This window comes from Schistocerca piceifrons, chromosome 7 (assembly GCF_021461385.2).
Source record: "Schistocerca piceifrons isolate TAMUIC-IGC-003096 chromosome 7, iqSchPice1.1, whole genome shotgun sequence".
Taxonomy (NCBI): Eukaryota; Metazoa; Arthropoda; class Insecta; order Orthoptera; family Acrididae; genus Schistocerca; species Schistocerca piceifrons.
The window spans coordinates 557,091,958-557,107,483 of record NC_060144.1 but is presented as its reverse complement, the minus strand read 5'-3'; the positions used below and the strand labels follow the sequence as shown (position 1 = coordinate 557,107,483).

At 41.1% G+C, this 15,526-nt stretch overlaps 1 protein-coding gene across 2 annotated transcripts in view; it reads left to right on the top strand.

Moving 5' to 3' along the window:
* LOC124805013 (coatomer subunit beta) overlaps positions 1–15,526 on the top strand; it is a 122,038-nt gene that overhangs the window by 89,560 nt on the left and 16,952 nt on the right. For both annotated transcript variants that reach the window (XM_047265416.1, XM_047265417.1), the window contains exons 12-17: positions 1,059–1,261; positions 4,734–4,903; positions 5,558–5,852; positions 5,961–6,122; positions 6,275–6,420; positions 7,846–7,935. In XM_047265416.1, the coding sequence (XP_047121372.1) occupies positions 1,059–1,261; positions 4,734–4,903; positions 5,558–5,852; positions 5,961–6,122; positions 6,275–6,420; positions 7,846–7,935 (1,066 nt within the window). The remainder of the gene's footprint in view (positions 1–1,058; positions 1,262–4,733; positions 4,904–5,557; positions 5,853–5,960; positions 6,123–6,274; positions 6,421–7,845; positions 7,936–15,526) is intronic.

Genomic DNA, 15,526 nt, shown 5'->3' with positions numbered 1-15,526 from the left:
GTGAAAGCATAATCAGTCATTGAATGTCACCACGTCCATGATGGCATTATACCTAGTTTGAGTTTTTTTTTTAGTGGAAATGAAATTTATAATAAAACATATTCAATTTTATCGTTTAACTTTTCTACAAATTTTATCACTGAACGTTATTTATCAAACAAAGAAAAAGTCTTCAGTTTAATGTATATATATTTTCCATCATGGTTGAACTGATAATAATCACTTACAAGTTGTTGAGTAAATATGCACAAAATGTATTTGAACAAATCAGAAATTGAAACCTGGAAACGCCGCGTGGGATTAGCCGAGCAGTCTTAAGCGCTCCAGTCATGGACTGTGTGGCTGGTCCCGGCGGAGGTTCGAGTCCTCCCTCGGGCGTGGGTGTGTCTGTTTGTCCTTAGGATAATTTAGGTTACGTAGTGTTTAAGCTTAGGGACTGATGACCTTAGCAGTTAAGTCCCATAAGATTTCACACACATTTTAACATTTTTAAACCTGGAAACCTCAGGGGATTCTCTTAATAGAATAAACTGGGCGCCCTGAATCAGTTTATCAACTCCACCTCCCCTCCCCTTTACCATTTCAAAATCAACTCTCTCTCTCTCTCTCTCTCTCTCTCTCTCTCTCTCTCTCTCTCTCTCTCTCTCTCTCTCCCTCCCCCCCCCCCCCTCTTCTCTGCCCCTCCCATCCCTCCCTTTCCCTCCAACTCATCTCGTCCCCCTTAACTGCCCCCTCCCCCATCCATCCTCGTTACCCCAGCCTCCAATTGTTCTCTCAGCCTACCATTTTTTATTGTTAATGTAGCAATTTTTCACTTCATTGGCTTCCCATTGTAACCCAGATGAGCAGCTGCTTTATCTATAATGAATACAGGGTCAGTGAGATCAATTGTAATCTCCCTTTCTTTCCATTATGTACACTTGGAAATTATCAAAGAGACATTTTTGTAACTATTGTTTTTATACTTTAATAACATAAAATGGCTATAATAATCCACATAAAGTTATATGCTTTAATAAATGTGCCTTCATTACAAAGAAAGCAATTTCTCTCACTAGCGTGGCAAAGAAAGGTGAAGCAAGACCTCCCCTTCGTCAGTATTTAATGGAAGGTGACTTCTTTATTGGAGCAGCTTTGGGAACAACCTTAGCGAAACTAGCACTGCGTTATTGCACAGCTGTACCAGATATCCGTCGACAAAACAGGTTTACTGCAGAAGCCATGCTTATTATGGCTTCTGTGTTGCATCTTGGAAAATCTGGTGAGTAGACTATGACAATAAGCAGTACTAAAATGGGCCCATTCCTTTTCCTGAACCTGTGTTCTTTTCCAGTTGACTGTTGCAAATACTTTATTATAAAAATAAAAATGATCTGTAGGAAATAATACATTTTTACCATTCTTGATTCAACTAAATATGGTACCTTTTTGTGCTACTAATTTTATACAAGTGTTCACACAAGCAAGCACGTGGTAGTGCAAAGAAAACAGAGAACTTGACTAGAAATGGTGACATGTTGTTGCTGTTCTTTTCCTTCGTTGGGCTCCCAAGTAGTTGATGGAATGGTTCAAGCCGGCCGGAGTGGCCGAGCGGTTCTAGGCGCTACAGTCTGGAACTGCGCGGCCGCTATGGTCGCAGGCTCGAACCCTCCCTCGGGCATGGGTGTGTGTGATGTCCTTAGGTTAGTTAGGTTTAAGTAGTTCTAAGTTCTAGGGGACTGATGACCTCAGAAGTTAAGTCCCATAGTGCTCAGAGCCATTTTTGAATGGTTCAATCAGAACTAACTGAACAGCTTCATTGGCATCAGTTGTAAGGCACCTAGAAGCTCAGCAGGTAACAGTGGTGTGTGCAACCTGATAGTGCCTCATCACAGACCCTTGAGAAGATGACAGCGTAAGCAGTTCATTTGTTCTGCAGTAGTTGGCTTCACTTCCATGACAGACAGAAATGCAGCGACCATCTGCCCAAATATGCTAGCAAATTCTTGGTTGGTATTAGCCTGACACCTGCAGGGTAGGTGAAATATATGATTTGTGGTATTGTGCTATAGGGGTTGTAGAAGTGGGTTCTGCCATGCCATCAGCTAATGTGAGATTTAAAGTTGGTGGCAATGCCAATCCCAATGCTGGAAGAAATTATGAACAATGTGGGTAGCAAATTCACAAGGGTACAATTGGCTGAGGTGGCAGTAAATATCCCCTACTGGAGTTAGTATAACGCCTGTAGTGACACACTGCCACCTATTGATAGAGCTGGGGACTAAGAGGAGCCAGTTGCTGTTGCTGCAGATTAAGACCAAGTCATGTGGCTGGGAAGTTTGTTGGAGCAGTGATGGCAGTTGCTCATCATCTGGCGGTTGAGTAGCATCCTCAGCTTGAGCCAATGAAGGCAAGTATTTCCCATCCATATTTGTCAAGCATTGTTCTCACAAATAGGACAATACGCAGTTTTGCATTATCATGCAGAATGAGGGCACTAGCTGCAAGTGTGTCAGGCTTCCTTTGACAAATTTTCAGGTGCAAAACATTTTGCAGAAACAGCTTGTATTCTGCGTCTGTTACAGGCATCCCCTGGGACACTTCATTTGTAGCTATGACTCCACTCATGTCATACGCAAAAATCATCATTTTTGATTGTTGGCGGCAGCATTTTGTTAGGTATGGAGGGTTGGAACTTTCCCATTGTGACAACTGAGACTTCAGTTCTGGTTCGGAACCTGGTATCCATGTTTCAAGCCCAACAATCCTTTTCAGAAACTGTTCCTGTTTGATAACTCATCACGTACTACTAGAATGATGATAGCAGTTGGATTTTCCGTCTTCAATTGGTGCAACTAGGGCAAGGGAATATCTATAAATGTGTCATTAACGAAGAGTACGGACTAATTATCCTGGTAATTGCAATTCACTTTTGGTCTATTTGTTTCTGTAGTTGATCCTACGATCAAGAAAAACTTGAGAACAACACTCGATTATTAAATACTCCACACTGTACAAGAAGTTACTGCCTCCTAGTAACACTATCCTCCACAAATCTACACAAATAGCTAACACTCAACCACCTGAGAGTGTGCTTATCCCAAATTCTCCAAACTATAAGTAACACCCAAATCCTTTGGCATGTGCAACAAACTATAACAGGCAATAAAACTGGACCTTGTTAGACTTTCATTTGCAGTCGTATCTATGACACACAAATACCAATCTTCAAACTAACACAGTGTACCAGAAATGCTACACTGTGCCCATCATTCAAAGATTGCTTGACCGCAGGTCAAGTACAAAACAAAATTACCAGGAGCTACTTTCAGATAAAATTCATCAAACAGTTCCACTGATTGTGCCTAGTATCATTACTGTATTATCTAATCTAAGTCCACTCATTACAAGCTGCTGAAACCTTTCTAACAAAATTCATAGAAAATCTCTAATTGTCTTGACAATCGATATCGAATTCTCCTAGCAAAGTATCAACGGCGACACACACATACACACACTGTGACCTCAATTGCCTGAGATTTCAGTAATGTGTGTGTGAGTTGGGTTTGCATGAATGTGTCTGTGTGTGTTTGCCCCCTAATTCTGACGAAGGCCTTACCGGCCAAAAGCTATTGTTTGTGACAGTCTTTTTGTTGTGCCTATCTGCGACTCAGCATCTCCGCTATATGGTGGGTAGCAACTTTCCTTTTCACAGTATTGTCTTTCAACAAAACTGTAGATGAACCCTAAATCTAGACAAACATAGGGCACTACCGTTATTCTTTAAAAAACAATATATAATTTCTTGTGGCTGTCGTTTTGTTGTATAGCAGCCAGCTCACCCAGAATGATCTCTGGCACACGTTGCTGCTGTCCGCCACCGTCGCGTAGATGGTCTTTGCCACTTCTAGCTGAACACTTGTACAGCTGGTTACAATACTGGTTTTTCTAGAACACACACACACACACACACACACACACACACACACACACACACACACACACACAGACTTTTTAGTTACAAGAAATAAAGTATTTTTACATCCTTTATCTGCTTTATGACATTTTGCTGCTGTCGTAGTGGTTTGAGATGATCACATTATTTACGTAGCGACACAAAACTGTTCAAAATTAATTTTGACATGCTACAACGCACCGTAACTGTCATGCATACGCAGTGTGCAGGACTTTTGAAATGACCCTTGTATCAGGCAAAGAAAATTACAAGATTGAAATGCTCAGTCCTGTCTAAGGCTTTGTCACCAATGTCTATTACAACGTCACTGTCACGTTTCCCTATCAGTAACTGGCAGATTATTCAAAGGTCTGCTAGGTTCCATTAATCAAAGATTTATGTAATGTCATAGCTTATTGTCTGCATCTGTGTGGTTGTGTGTGGATTCTACAGTCAAGTTAATAAATAATTTGTGTTGGCCTAATAAAATTAAAGTTGATTCACAAAGAATCACAATTGTGATAAAGAATCTTGTATTAGCAGAAGAGTTAAAAGTTTGTACTACTGCAATGTTCTGATAATTTTCGTAATCATCATCTTTCCAGTAATCTCTAAATATCACACAAAGCTGACACACATCTTAGACTGTCAGTCTGTAGAGATTTTGTTTGAAAAACAGCCAATACAACATGGATTTCCATATTGTTTTATTACGAATAATAATGAACAAATTAACTCTGTGATGATTTTGCTAACCTGTCAAAGCACATAACTAAATTCATTTTGAATGTACTTTCAGGTCTTCCTTCTAAAGCCATGACCAATGATGATGCGGATCGATTGTTTTTGTGTCTGAAAGTGCTGTCTGACAAATCTCCTGTCATTGTAGGCATATTTAATGAACACTGCCGCAAAGCTTTATCAAACATGCTTGCTGCAAAAGCTGAAGAAGAAGCATCTACACAAAAGGTATGTGTAATGTCAGAAGCAGGAAAGTGAAAAATATGAAACCTGAAACAGATTATGTTCAGAGAAGAAAATGCTTCCTACTTGCAAAGTAAATACGACACTGGTAGTAAATACTTCAGTTTCTCTAACTGTTTGGTCTAATTTGTCATATGTGTATCATTTTTTGCTCTAATTTTTGATGCTCTCTTACATGAGCTGCTTTCTTTGTGAATGAAGGGAGTTCTCTGTGAATAAACTAAGATATATAATTACAAGAACCTCATTTATACACCCTATGCCATGAATCGATACTGTGAGTGTTCATATTGCTGATTATTTATATTTACTCTTGGTGAGTAACAAAATCATCACAAATAATCATTAGCACACTGGACTCACATTCGGGAGGATGACTGTTCAATCCTGCGTCCGGCCATCCTGATTTAGGTTTTCTGTGATTTCCCTAAAATCGCTCCAGGCAAATGCTGGGATGGTTCCTTTGTAAGGGCACGACCAACTTCCTTCCCTGTCCGTCCTAATTCGATGAGACCGATGACCTTGCTGTTTGGTCTCTTCCCCCAAAACAACTCAACCCCAACAAATAATGATTTGGTAATTATTAAGTCATACAAATCATTCTGTTCTCAGATTAATCCTAATCTCACTCTTATACAGGCAAAGGAAAAGCCAGGCTCTAAAGTGCAGGCAGACGATCCAATCTCGTTTGTACAATTGTCAGCTCATCGTGGAGATTTGGGAGGAGCAGAAAATGTGTTTGAGTTGAGCCTGACACAGGCTGTGGCAGGTGGCCCCTCTGGTTCTCGCAGCAGCCCAGAGACCCTAGCCATCAGCAGCAGGCTCAGTAAAGTCACTCAGCTCACAGGGTTTTCTGACCCTGTGTATGCGGAGGCATATGTCCATGTCAACCAGTACGACATTGTGCTTGATGTGCTTATTGTAAACCAGACAGGTTAGTTTGTATGTCATATCTTAATGCCAGGCAAAAATACATACATTAATTTTTGTCAGTTGAATATTGGGGTCACCAGTTTCTAATAAATGTTTATATACATTACAGATGATACTTTACAAAACTGTACTCTTGAACTTGCAACAATGGGTGATTTGAAGCTTGTTGAGAAACCACAGCCTGTGGTTCTTGCACCTCATGACTTCTGCAACATAAAAGCTAATGTTAAGGTTGCTTCAACCGAAAATGGAATAATTTTTGGTAACATAGGTATGTATGCATTTTGCAAATGTTCTGTAGTTTTGTGTGAGTTTCTGCAAAATAGAATATGAGCCCAGTTTTTAACCAGTTTGCAAATTTCAAATAACTCCACTCTGGAGCCAAAGTTTTTCTAATATGTTATTAGTGATTGTTATTTTCAGTGTACGATGTGAGTGGAGCTGCTTCTGATCGCAATGTTGTTGTACTTAATGATATTCATATTGATATCATGGATTACATAGTTCCTGCCACTTGCAATGACACTGAATTCCGTCAGATGTGGGCAGAATTTGAGTGGGAAAATAAGGTACGTGTGAAATTGATGTTATGGGATTACTTAAGTTGATATTGCATTATGTTTCCTTCTCTGTCACCGTTCACATGCAATACGAAGTATTATGTTATGGCAGGAAGTAAAATTAACACAATAAATTTCTAATAGAATTTCAGAATATTACCCAGTATTTTAAAAGTAGTGGCATTATTAGAAATGTAGGTGATGGGAGGGTGGAGATGCACAAGCGCTCTCATTATCGCTACTACTGTACATACAGTTACTCTGAGATTTATGTCTACTAATAACTTTATAACGTCGTCCAGTTTCTGAAAGCAGTCTGTTTTGAACTTATTAAACTTCATAGACGAATGGAGATTTTGTTTGGTGGTGCCAGTTTCTCAAAACTAAACTGCTGGGATGTAGTAGGGCATTTTCAATTGATCTGCCTTCACCATCTGATGCTCCAAACTGTAGTTTCGCCGGCCGGTGTGGCCGTGCGGTTAAAGGCGCTTCAGTCTGGAACCGCGTGACCTCTACGGTCGCAGGTTCGAATCCTGCCTCGGGCATGGATGTGTGTGATGTCCTTAGGTTAGTTAGGTTTAATTAGTTCTAAGTTCTAGGCGACTGATGACCTCAGAAGTTAAGTCGCATAGTGCTCAGAGCCAGCCACTGTAGTTTCTAGAAAGCATTCCAGCACCTGAAACCACACTAAGTTAAAGTGAGCTTGAAATACCACATTATTCACGCTGCATTGAAATTTAATAATGTAAGGCCAAGTGGGTGCTACATTTGCCGATTCTTAAGTTGAAAGAGTGGCATGCATATACTTGTGAAGCAATTTTATGACATTTTGCATTAGACTTAATTGCTTCCTTGCAAGATGTACTACTTGGGATGAAACTTGGGATCACTTAAACTGACAGTGGCAAGTCATTTTACCAAAACCAACCATTTTCAGAAATGCTATGCAGGTTCTCTTGAGGGGTATCAAGGCATTATCATGAAGCTCTGTCACTACATCGTTCAGATTTTCTAAAAAATATTTTCCCTGTTATAACATCTCAGAGCAGTGTAGATTGTATCATTGTGGAATTTTACAATAATGACTGCATAATTGCCAGGGATCAGTTGAAGCCATTAAAGACTTTTGCCTTGAATGTCTTACTCATTCATATCTAGTTATACAAATGTTCAAGTACTCAGAGAAAAATTGAGAAAAATAGGACCTACTCTGGTGAAGACATGTACTACGTTGTGTCGTGGTTGTTTATAGAGCAGTTTGCATGCCTCTAATAGTAAGGAGACTTCTTTGAGAAATGTTAGCACTTAGTATTGCATTGATGCAATTAGTAATTTTTTGTAAAGAGATTGCATTAGATTTGTGATTAAATATCTTTCTATGTCACAGCAAAATTAAGTCATTTCAACTTCAAATTCTTCCTCTTTGTTCATCAGGTTTCTGTGAATACAAACTTAACAGATCTTCATGAATACCTGCGCCATTTGATAAGCAGCACAAATATGAAGTGTTTGACACCAGAGAAGGTGAGTTCAGTTCTGTTTCCCTTTCTTATTTTTAATAAGATTTTACAGATAAACTGCATCTGCCAAGTGTGTGTGTGTGTGTGTGTGTGTGTGTGTGTGTGTGTGTGTTTAAGAACCTGACATGTTTCAATGTTGGGTTTGTTTTGAAAACTGATTGCACCACACCATTGTCTGTACATAAACTACGACTTTTTATGCACAGTACTTCACATTAATGATGCACACCAATATGAAATGTCATAAATTTTTATTTGTGGTACAACAATAACTGTTCCGCTACATATTCATGCTAAACAAATCTGCCACAGTTGTAAAATGCTTTTATTGACTCAAGTTTTACATGACAGAAGCCACTATACACTACCATAGTTTTGGGGTGATTTCGTGTATCTGAAATCTAAAGTATAACAATAATTGTAACCTACTTCTTTAAAGAATTAAAAAAGTTTTAAAAATTCAGGAGGTTGGATGAAATGATTTTTTTTAAATGTAGCCTATATAGCGATAGTAGGATGTCATTTTCATGTGCAAACAACTGGTTGGCAAACGTCTAGCACAGGTGGACTGCCATAATAGCATCCAAAATTATGGCTGCAAAGAACCCCAACTTGCAAGTGCAGCATGGGAAAATGTCTCTTGTTTCAAAATTGCCACCAGGAATGCATACAGTCTACTAGAAGAAAGCCACCATATGACATTATGACATTAGGTGGAAGTCATAGGCTTGACCAAAGTTAAATAATGACCCTGTGCTGCAAACAGTAAATCACCTATAAACATGATACGGTGAACCACGAGAAAACAGTGGTAACGTTCATGGCCAACATTTACCGAATGCCTGTGTGACCCATGTGCCTGCAGCATGGGGACTGAGCAGTAATGCTGCAGGCTGTTTAGGCTGTTTTCATGGTAAACACCTTGAAGGGGGCGCATAACATGGCGCAAAAAGAAACTAGAGTACAAGTACGTATGAATGCCGAATAAAAACAAAGATGAGGTGACTTACCGAACAAAAGCGCTGGCAGGTCGATAGACACACAAACAAACACAAACACACACACAAAATTCAAGCTTTCGCAACAAACTGTTGCCTCATCAGGAAAGAGGTAAGGAGAGGGGAAGACGAAAGGAAGTGGGTTTTAAAGGAGAGGGTAAGGAGTCATACCAATCCCGGGAGCGGAAAGACTTACCTTAGGGGGAAAAAAGGACAGGTATACACTCGCACACACGCACATATCCATCCACACATACAGACACAAGCAGACATATTTAAAGACAAAGAGTTTGGGCAGAGATTTTGTCTGCTTGTGTCTGTATGTGTGGATGGATATGTGCGTGTGTGCGAGTGTATACCTGTCCTTTTTTCCCCCTAAGGTAAGTCTTTCCGCTCCCGGGATTGGTATGACTCCTTACCCTCTCCTTTAAAACCCACTTCCTTTCGTCTTCCCCTCTCCTTACCTCTTTCCTGATGAGGCAACAGTTTGTTGCGAAAGCTTGAATTTTGTGTGTGTGTTTGTGTTTGTTTGTGTGTCTATCGACCTGCCAGCGCTTTTGTTCGGTAAGTCACCTCATCTTTGTTTTTATATATAATTTTTCCCACGTGGAATGTTTCCTTCCATTATATTGAATGCCGAATAAAGAATACTGAAGAAATATAGGTAATAACTGAAAGTAATGGCAGTTCACTATGAGAGATGTTAGCTTAACAAGCAAATAAGAAAAGCAGCAAGACTAATAACAGAAGTAGTGCAAGCAAGCAACAGATACATGACACAGAATGCATAAATAATAGTGTTATTCGAAGCGCGAAATGCGTAAAAAATGCCAAAATCTGCATCCAATAGCAGAAAAGCCAAATGTGACAAATGATAAAGTTGTGAACCTGTGAATTTAAAAGGTAAAATGTATAAGAAATTTAAAAAAAATAAACAGTGGAAAAAACTGAAAACAGTTGCAAACTGAAATGTTTTATAGCAGTTAACCGTCTGATGTTATTGCAATAAAAAAGATACAGGGCACTGATTAAGGGCTCATGTCAGGGTGAAGAAGTAACAGCAGAGAAACCAATAAGCTACACCCAGAATTGACAATTGAAAGCATTGTGCAAAGCTATTCAGAGGATTTTTTGCTTGAACCCGACTTTTTTGTTGAGAGCAGTGTCAGAATTGTTCAGTCTACATTTGAAAATATCTCTTTATTCCAATATGTTTAAAGTCAAGCCCTTGCAATAGGCGTGAAATATAGAATTGTCCTCATTAATATTCCCTGGTTTGTGATTACTTAATGGTAAGTGCTTAGACATAATTGATTTTGGCTTATTAACGTTACAGTGCTCCTTAACTATGTCTTGCAGGAAGGGCATTCCCTGTCAAGTGAAGTTTACTAGTATCAAACATAGGCCATAATTTGAGGAAGAAATTTCTGAGAGTGTACATTTGGAGCACAGCGTTGTATGAAGTGAAACATGGACTGTGGGAAAACTGGAAAAGAAGAGAAACAAACATTCGACATGTGGCAAGGAAAGGGATATATGGAAAACACTGACAAGAAGAACGCACAGGATGGTGGGACATCTGTTAAGACATCACGGTATAATGTCCATGGTAGTAGAGGAGTTGTAGAAGGTAAAAAACTGTAAAGGAAGACAGATCCTGGAAGACATCCAGCAAATAATTGAGAATATAGGTTGCAAGCTCTACTCTGAAATATAGAGGTTGGCACAGGAGAGGAATTTGTGGCAGGATGTGTCACGCCCATCAGAAGACTAATGAGACAAAAAAAAAAAGTTAAAGTTCTCCTTAAACCTGCAGGTTCAGCAGTGGCACTCCATTAGCCACTTCGTCACACTTTGAGGGAAAATATTTTAATGAACACCCCCAGTGCAAAGATAAAATGGTGCTATATAGGATGTATATTGGTGACATAAGTGTCATTTATGGTGAGGACAGGGACCAGCTTTTAGATTTGTGTAAGACCCTGATTAACCAAGCACCTATCATCAAATTTACTGCAGAGTTCCCACAATATGTTGCTGTACCGTATTTGAATTTGTTACTTACTGTGCATAGTGACGGGGTTGGGTTTGTATTTACCAAAAACTAATCACCATTGATACACTGATACATAGTTCTTCTATGCATGCTAGAGTCCATAAATGCACGGCCTTTACACAAAGTTCCACGTCAATAGGATGACTTTAATAAGCAATGAGGTCCCAGTAAAGTGCTTAACTTATGCTAAAAGGTATCCTACCAAGATTTTGGAAGAAATAAACAATTTGCAAAAAAAAAAAAGTAGAAATAATGGGTTTTTAGGCAGCACAGTCATTGTACAGGATACGGGAGAGAAGTATCTTAAGACTCCCTACTGTAGTATGGGGCTAAGAAATGAAAGAGGAAGCCGCCTGGTAGAATTTTGCACAGAGCATAACTTAATCATAGCTAACATCATGAAAGAAGGTTGTATACATGGAAGAACCCTGGAGATACTAGAAGGTTTCAGATAGATTATATAATGGTAAGACAAAGATTTAGGAACCAGATTTTAAATTGTAAGACATTTCCAGGAGCAGATGTGGACTCTGCCCACAATCTATTGGTTATGAACTATAGATTAGATTGAAGAAACAACAAAAAGGTGGGAATTTAAGGAGATGGGACCTGGATAAACTGACAGAACCAGAGGTTGTACAGAGTTTCAGGGAGAGCATAAAGGAACAATTGACAGGAATGGGGGAAAGAAATACAGTAGAAGAAGAATGGGTAGCTTTGAGGAATGAAATAGTGAAGGCAGCAGATGATCAAGTAGGTAAAAAGACGAGGGCTAGTAGAAATCCTTGGGTAACAGAAGAGGTACTGAATTTAATTGATGAAAAGAGAAAATACAAAAATGCAGTAAGTGAAGCAGGCAAAAAGGAATACAAACATCTGCTCCCTGCCGCCGTTGGATAAGCAGCTGCAGCAGCAAGTCGTATACTCTTAGCTCACTTATTTGTTACGTAGTTTAATTCTTAATTTCTTTGCGTGTTTTTGGTATTTGCGTTGTTTAATTCATAAATTTCGGGCGTATTGTAGTATTTGAGAGTTGTAGCATCGCGTTTTAGTACCTGAATAGTGTAAAATCGCGTAGTCTCCTTCCGCCGCCGAGCAGTGTGTCAGAGTGCGCAAGTAGCAGCATTACTGCATTTACTAGGCAATCTTGTATTTTAATAACAGTTTAAATTTTGTGTCGAATTGTTTGTGCTCTCTGTAGATCAGTTCAGACGTTCTTTGCACAACAGTTTTTAGCATGGATAGGGACTGCAACTGCTGTGTTCGGATGCAGGCTGAGTTGGCATCCCTTCGCTCCCAGCTTCAGGCAGTGTTGGCTTCGGTCACACAGCTTGAGGCTGTTGCCAATGGGCATCACTGTGGGGGTCTGGATGGGGGTTTGTCGGGGACGGCCAGCTCGTCCCACGCATCCCCCGATCGGACTAAGACTGTGGCTGCCCTGGATACTGCCCACATTGAGGCTGATCCCTCACCTGTGGTAGAGTGGGAGGTCGTCTCGAGGTGTGGCAGGGGCCGAAAGACATTCTGAAGGGCTGAATGGAAGGCCTCTCCAGTTTGTCTGACGAACCAGTTTCAGGCTCTGTCTCAGGCTGATACTGACCTTCGGCCGGACATGGCTGCTTGTCCTGTTCCAGAGGTTGCCCCTCAGTCTGCAAGATCCGGGCGGTTGCAGAGGGTGGGCTTACTGGTAGTTTGGAGCTCCAACGTCAGGCGCGTAATGGGGCCCCTTAGGGATATGGCAGCAAGAGAGGGGAAGAAAACCAATGTGCACTCCGTGTGCATACCGGGGGGAGTCATTCCAGATGTGGAAAGGGTCCTTCCGGATGCCATGAAGGGTACAGGGTGCTCCCATCTGCTGGTGGTTGCTCATGTCGGCACCAATGATGTGTGTCGCTATGGATCGGAGATGTGTGTCGCTATGGATAGGAGGAAATCCTCTCAGGCCAGTCTCGCTAGCGGGATGAAAGCAGAGCTCACCATCTGCAGCATCGTCGACAGGACTGACTGCGGACCTTTGGCACAGAGCCGAGTGGAGGGTCTGAATCAGAGGCTGAGACGGTTCTGCGACTGTGTGGGCTGCAGATTCCTCGACTTGCGCCATAGGGTGGTGTGGTTTCGGGTTCTGCTGGATAGGTCAGGAGTCCACTACACGCAGCAAGTGGCTACACGGGTAGCAGGGGTTGTGTGGCGTGGACTGGGCAGTTTTTTAGGTTAGATGGCCTCGGGCAAGTACAGAAAGGGCAGCAGCCTCAAAGGGTGTGGGGCAAAGTCAGGACATGCGGGGACCAAGCAGCAATCGGTATTGTAATTGTAAACTGTCGAAGCTGCATTGGTAAAGTACCGGAACTTCAAGCGCTGATAGAAAGCACCGAAGCTGAAATCGTTATCGGTACAGAAAGCTGGCTGGAGCCAGAGATAAATTCTGCCGAAATTTTTACAAAGGCACAGATGGTGTTTAGAAAGGATAGATTGCACGCAACCGGTGGTGGCATGTTTGTCGCTGTTAGTAATAGTTTATCCTGTAGTGAAGTAGAAGTGGATAGTTCCTGCGAATTATTATGGGTGGAGGTTACACTCAACAACCGAGCTAGGTTAATAGTTGGCTCCTTTTACCGACCTCCCGACTCAGCAGCTTTAGTGGCAGAACAACTGAGAGAAAATTTGGAATACATTTCACATAAATTTTCTCAGCATGTTATAGTCTTAGGTGGAGATTTCAACTTACCAGATATAGACTGGGACACTCTAACGTTTAGGACGGGTGGTAGGGACAGAGCATCGAGTGAAATTATACTGAGTGCATTATCCGAAAATTACCTCGAGCAATTAAACGGAAAACCGACTCGTGGAGATAACATCTTGGACCTACTGATAACAAACAGACCCGAACTTTTCGACTCTGTAAGTGCAGAACAGGGAATCAGTGATCACAAGGCCGTTGCAGCATCCCTGAGTATGGAAGTTAATAGGAATATAAAAAAAGGGAGGAAGGTTTATCTGTTTAGCAAGAGTAATAGAAGGCAGATTTCAGACTACCTAACAGATCAAAACGAAAATTTCTGTTCCGACACTGACAATGTTGAGTGTTTATGGAAAAAGTTCAAGGCAGTCGTAAAATGCGTTTTAGACAGGTACGTGCCGAGTAAAACTGTGAGGGACGGGAAAAACCCACCGTGGTTCAACAACAAAGTTAGGAAACTACTGCGAAAGCAAAGAGAGCTTCACTCCAAGTGTAAACGCAGCCAAAACCTCTCAGACAAACAGAAGCTAAACGATGTCAAAGTTAGCGTAAGGAGGGCTATGCGTGAAGCGTTCAGTGAATTTGAAAGCAAACTTCTATGTAACGACTTGACAGAAAATCATAGGAAGTTCTGGTCTTACGTTAAATCAGTAAGTGGCTCGAAACAGCATATCCAGACACTCCGGGATGATGATGGCATTGAGACAGAGGATGACACGCGTAAAGCTGGAATACTAAACACCTTTTTCCAAAGCTGTTTCACAGAGGAAGACCGCACTGCAGTTCCTTCTCTAAATCCTCGCACAAACGAAAAAATGGCTGACATCGAAATAAGTGTCCAAAGAATAGAAAAGCAACTGGAATCACTCAACAGAGGAAAGTCCACTGGACCTGACGGGATACCAATTTGATTCTACACAGAGTATGCGAAAGAACTTGCCCCCTTCTAACAGGCGTGTACCACAAGTCTCTAGAGGAACGGAAGGTACCAAATGATTGGAAAAGAGCACAGGTAGTCCCAGTCTTCAAGAAGGGTCATCGAGCAGATGCGCAAAACTATAGACCTATATCTCTGACGTCGATCTGTTGTAGAATTTTAGAACATGTTTGTTGCTCGCGTATCATGTCGTTTTTGGAAACCCAGAATCTACTCTGTAGGAATCAACATGGATTCCGGAAACAGCGATCGTGTGAGACCCAACTCGCTTTATTTGTTCATGAGACCCACAAAATATTAGATACAGGCTCCCAGGTTGATGCCATTTTCCTTGACTTCCGAAAGCTGTTCGATACAGTTCCGCACTGTCGCCTGATAAACAAAGAAAGAGCCTACGGAACATCAGACCAACTGTGTGACTGGATTGAAGAGTTTTTAGCAAACAGAACACAGCATGTTGTTCTCAATGGAGGGACGTCTACAGACGTTAAAGTAACCTCTGGCATGCCACAGGGGAGTGTTATGGGACCATTGCTTTTCACAATATATATAAATGACCTAGTAGATAGTGTCGGAAGTTCCATGCGGCTTTTCGCAGATGATGCTGTAGTATCAGAGAAGTTGCAGCATTAGAAAATTGTAGCGAAATGCTGGAAGATCTGCAGCGGATAGGCACTTGGTGCAGGGAGTGGCAACTAACCCTTAACATAGACAGATGTAATGTATTGCAAATACATATGAAAGAAGGATCCTTTATTGTATGATTATATGATAGCGGAACAAACACTGGTAGCAGTTACTTCTGTAAAATATCTGGGAGTATGCGTGCGGAACGATTCGAAGTGGAATGGTCATATAAAATTA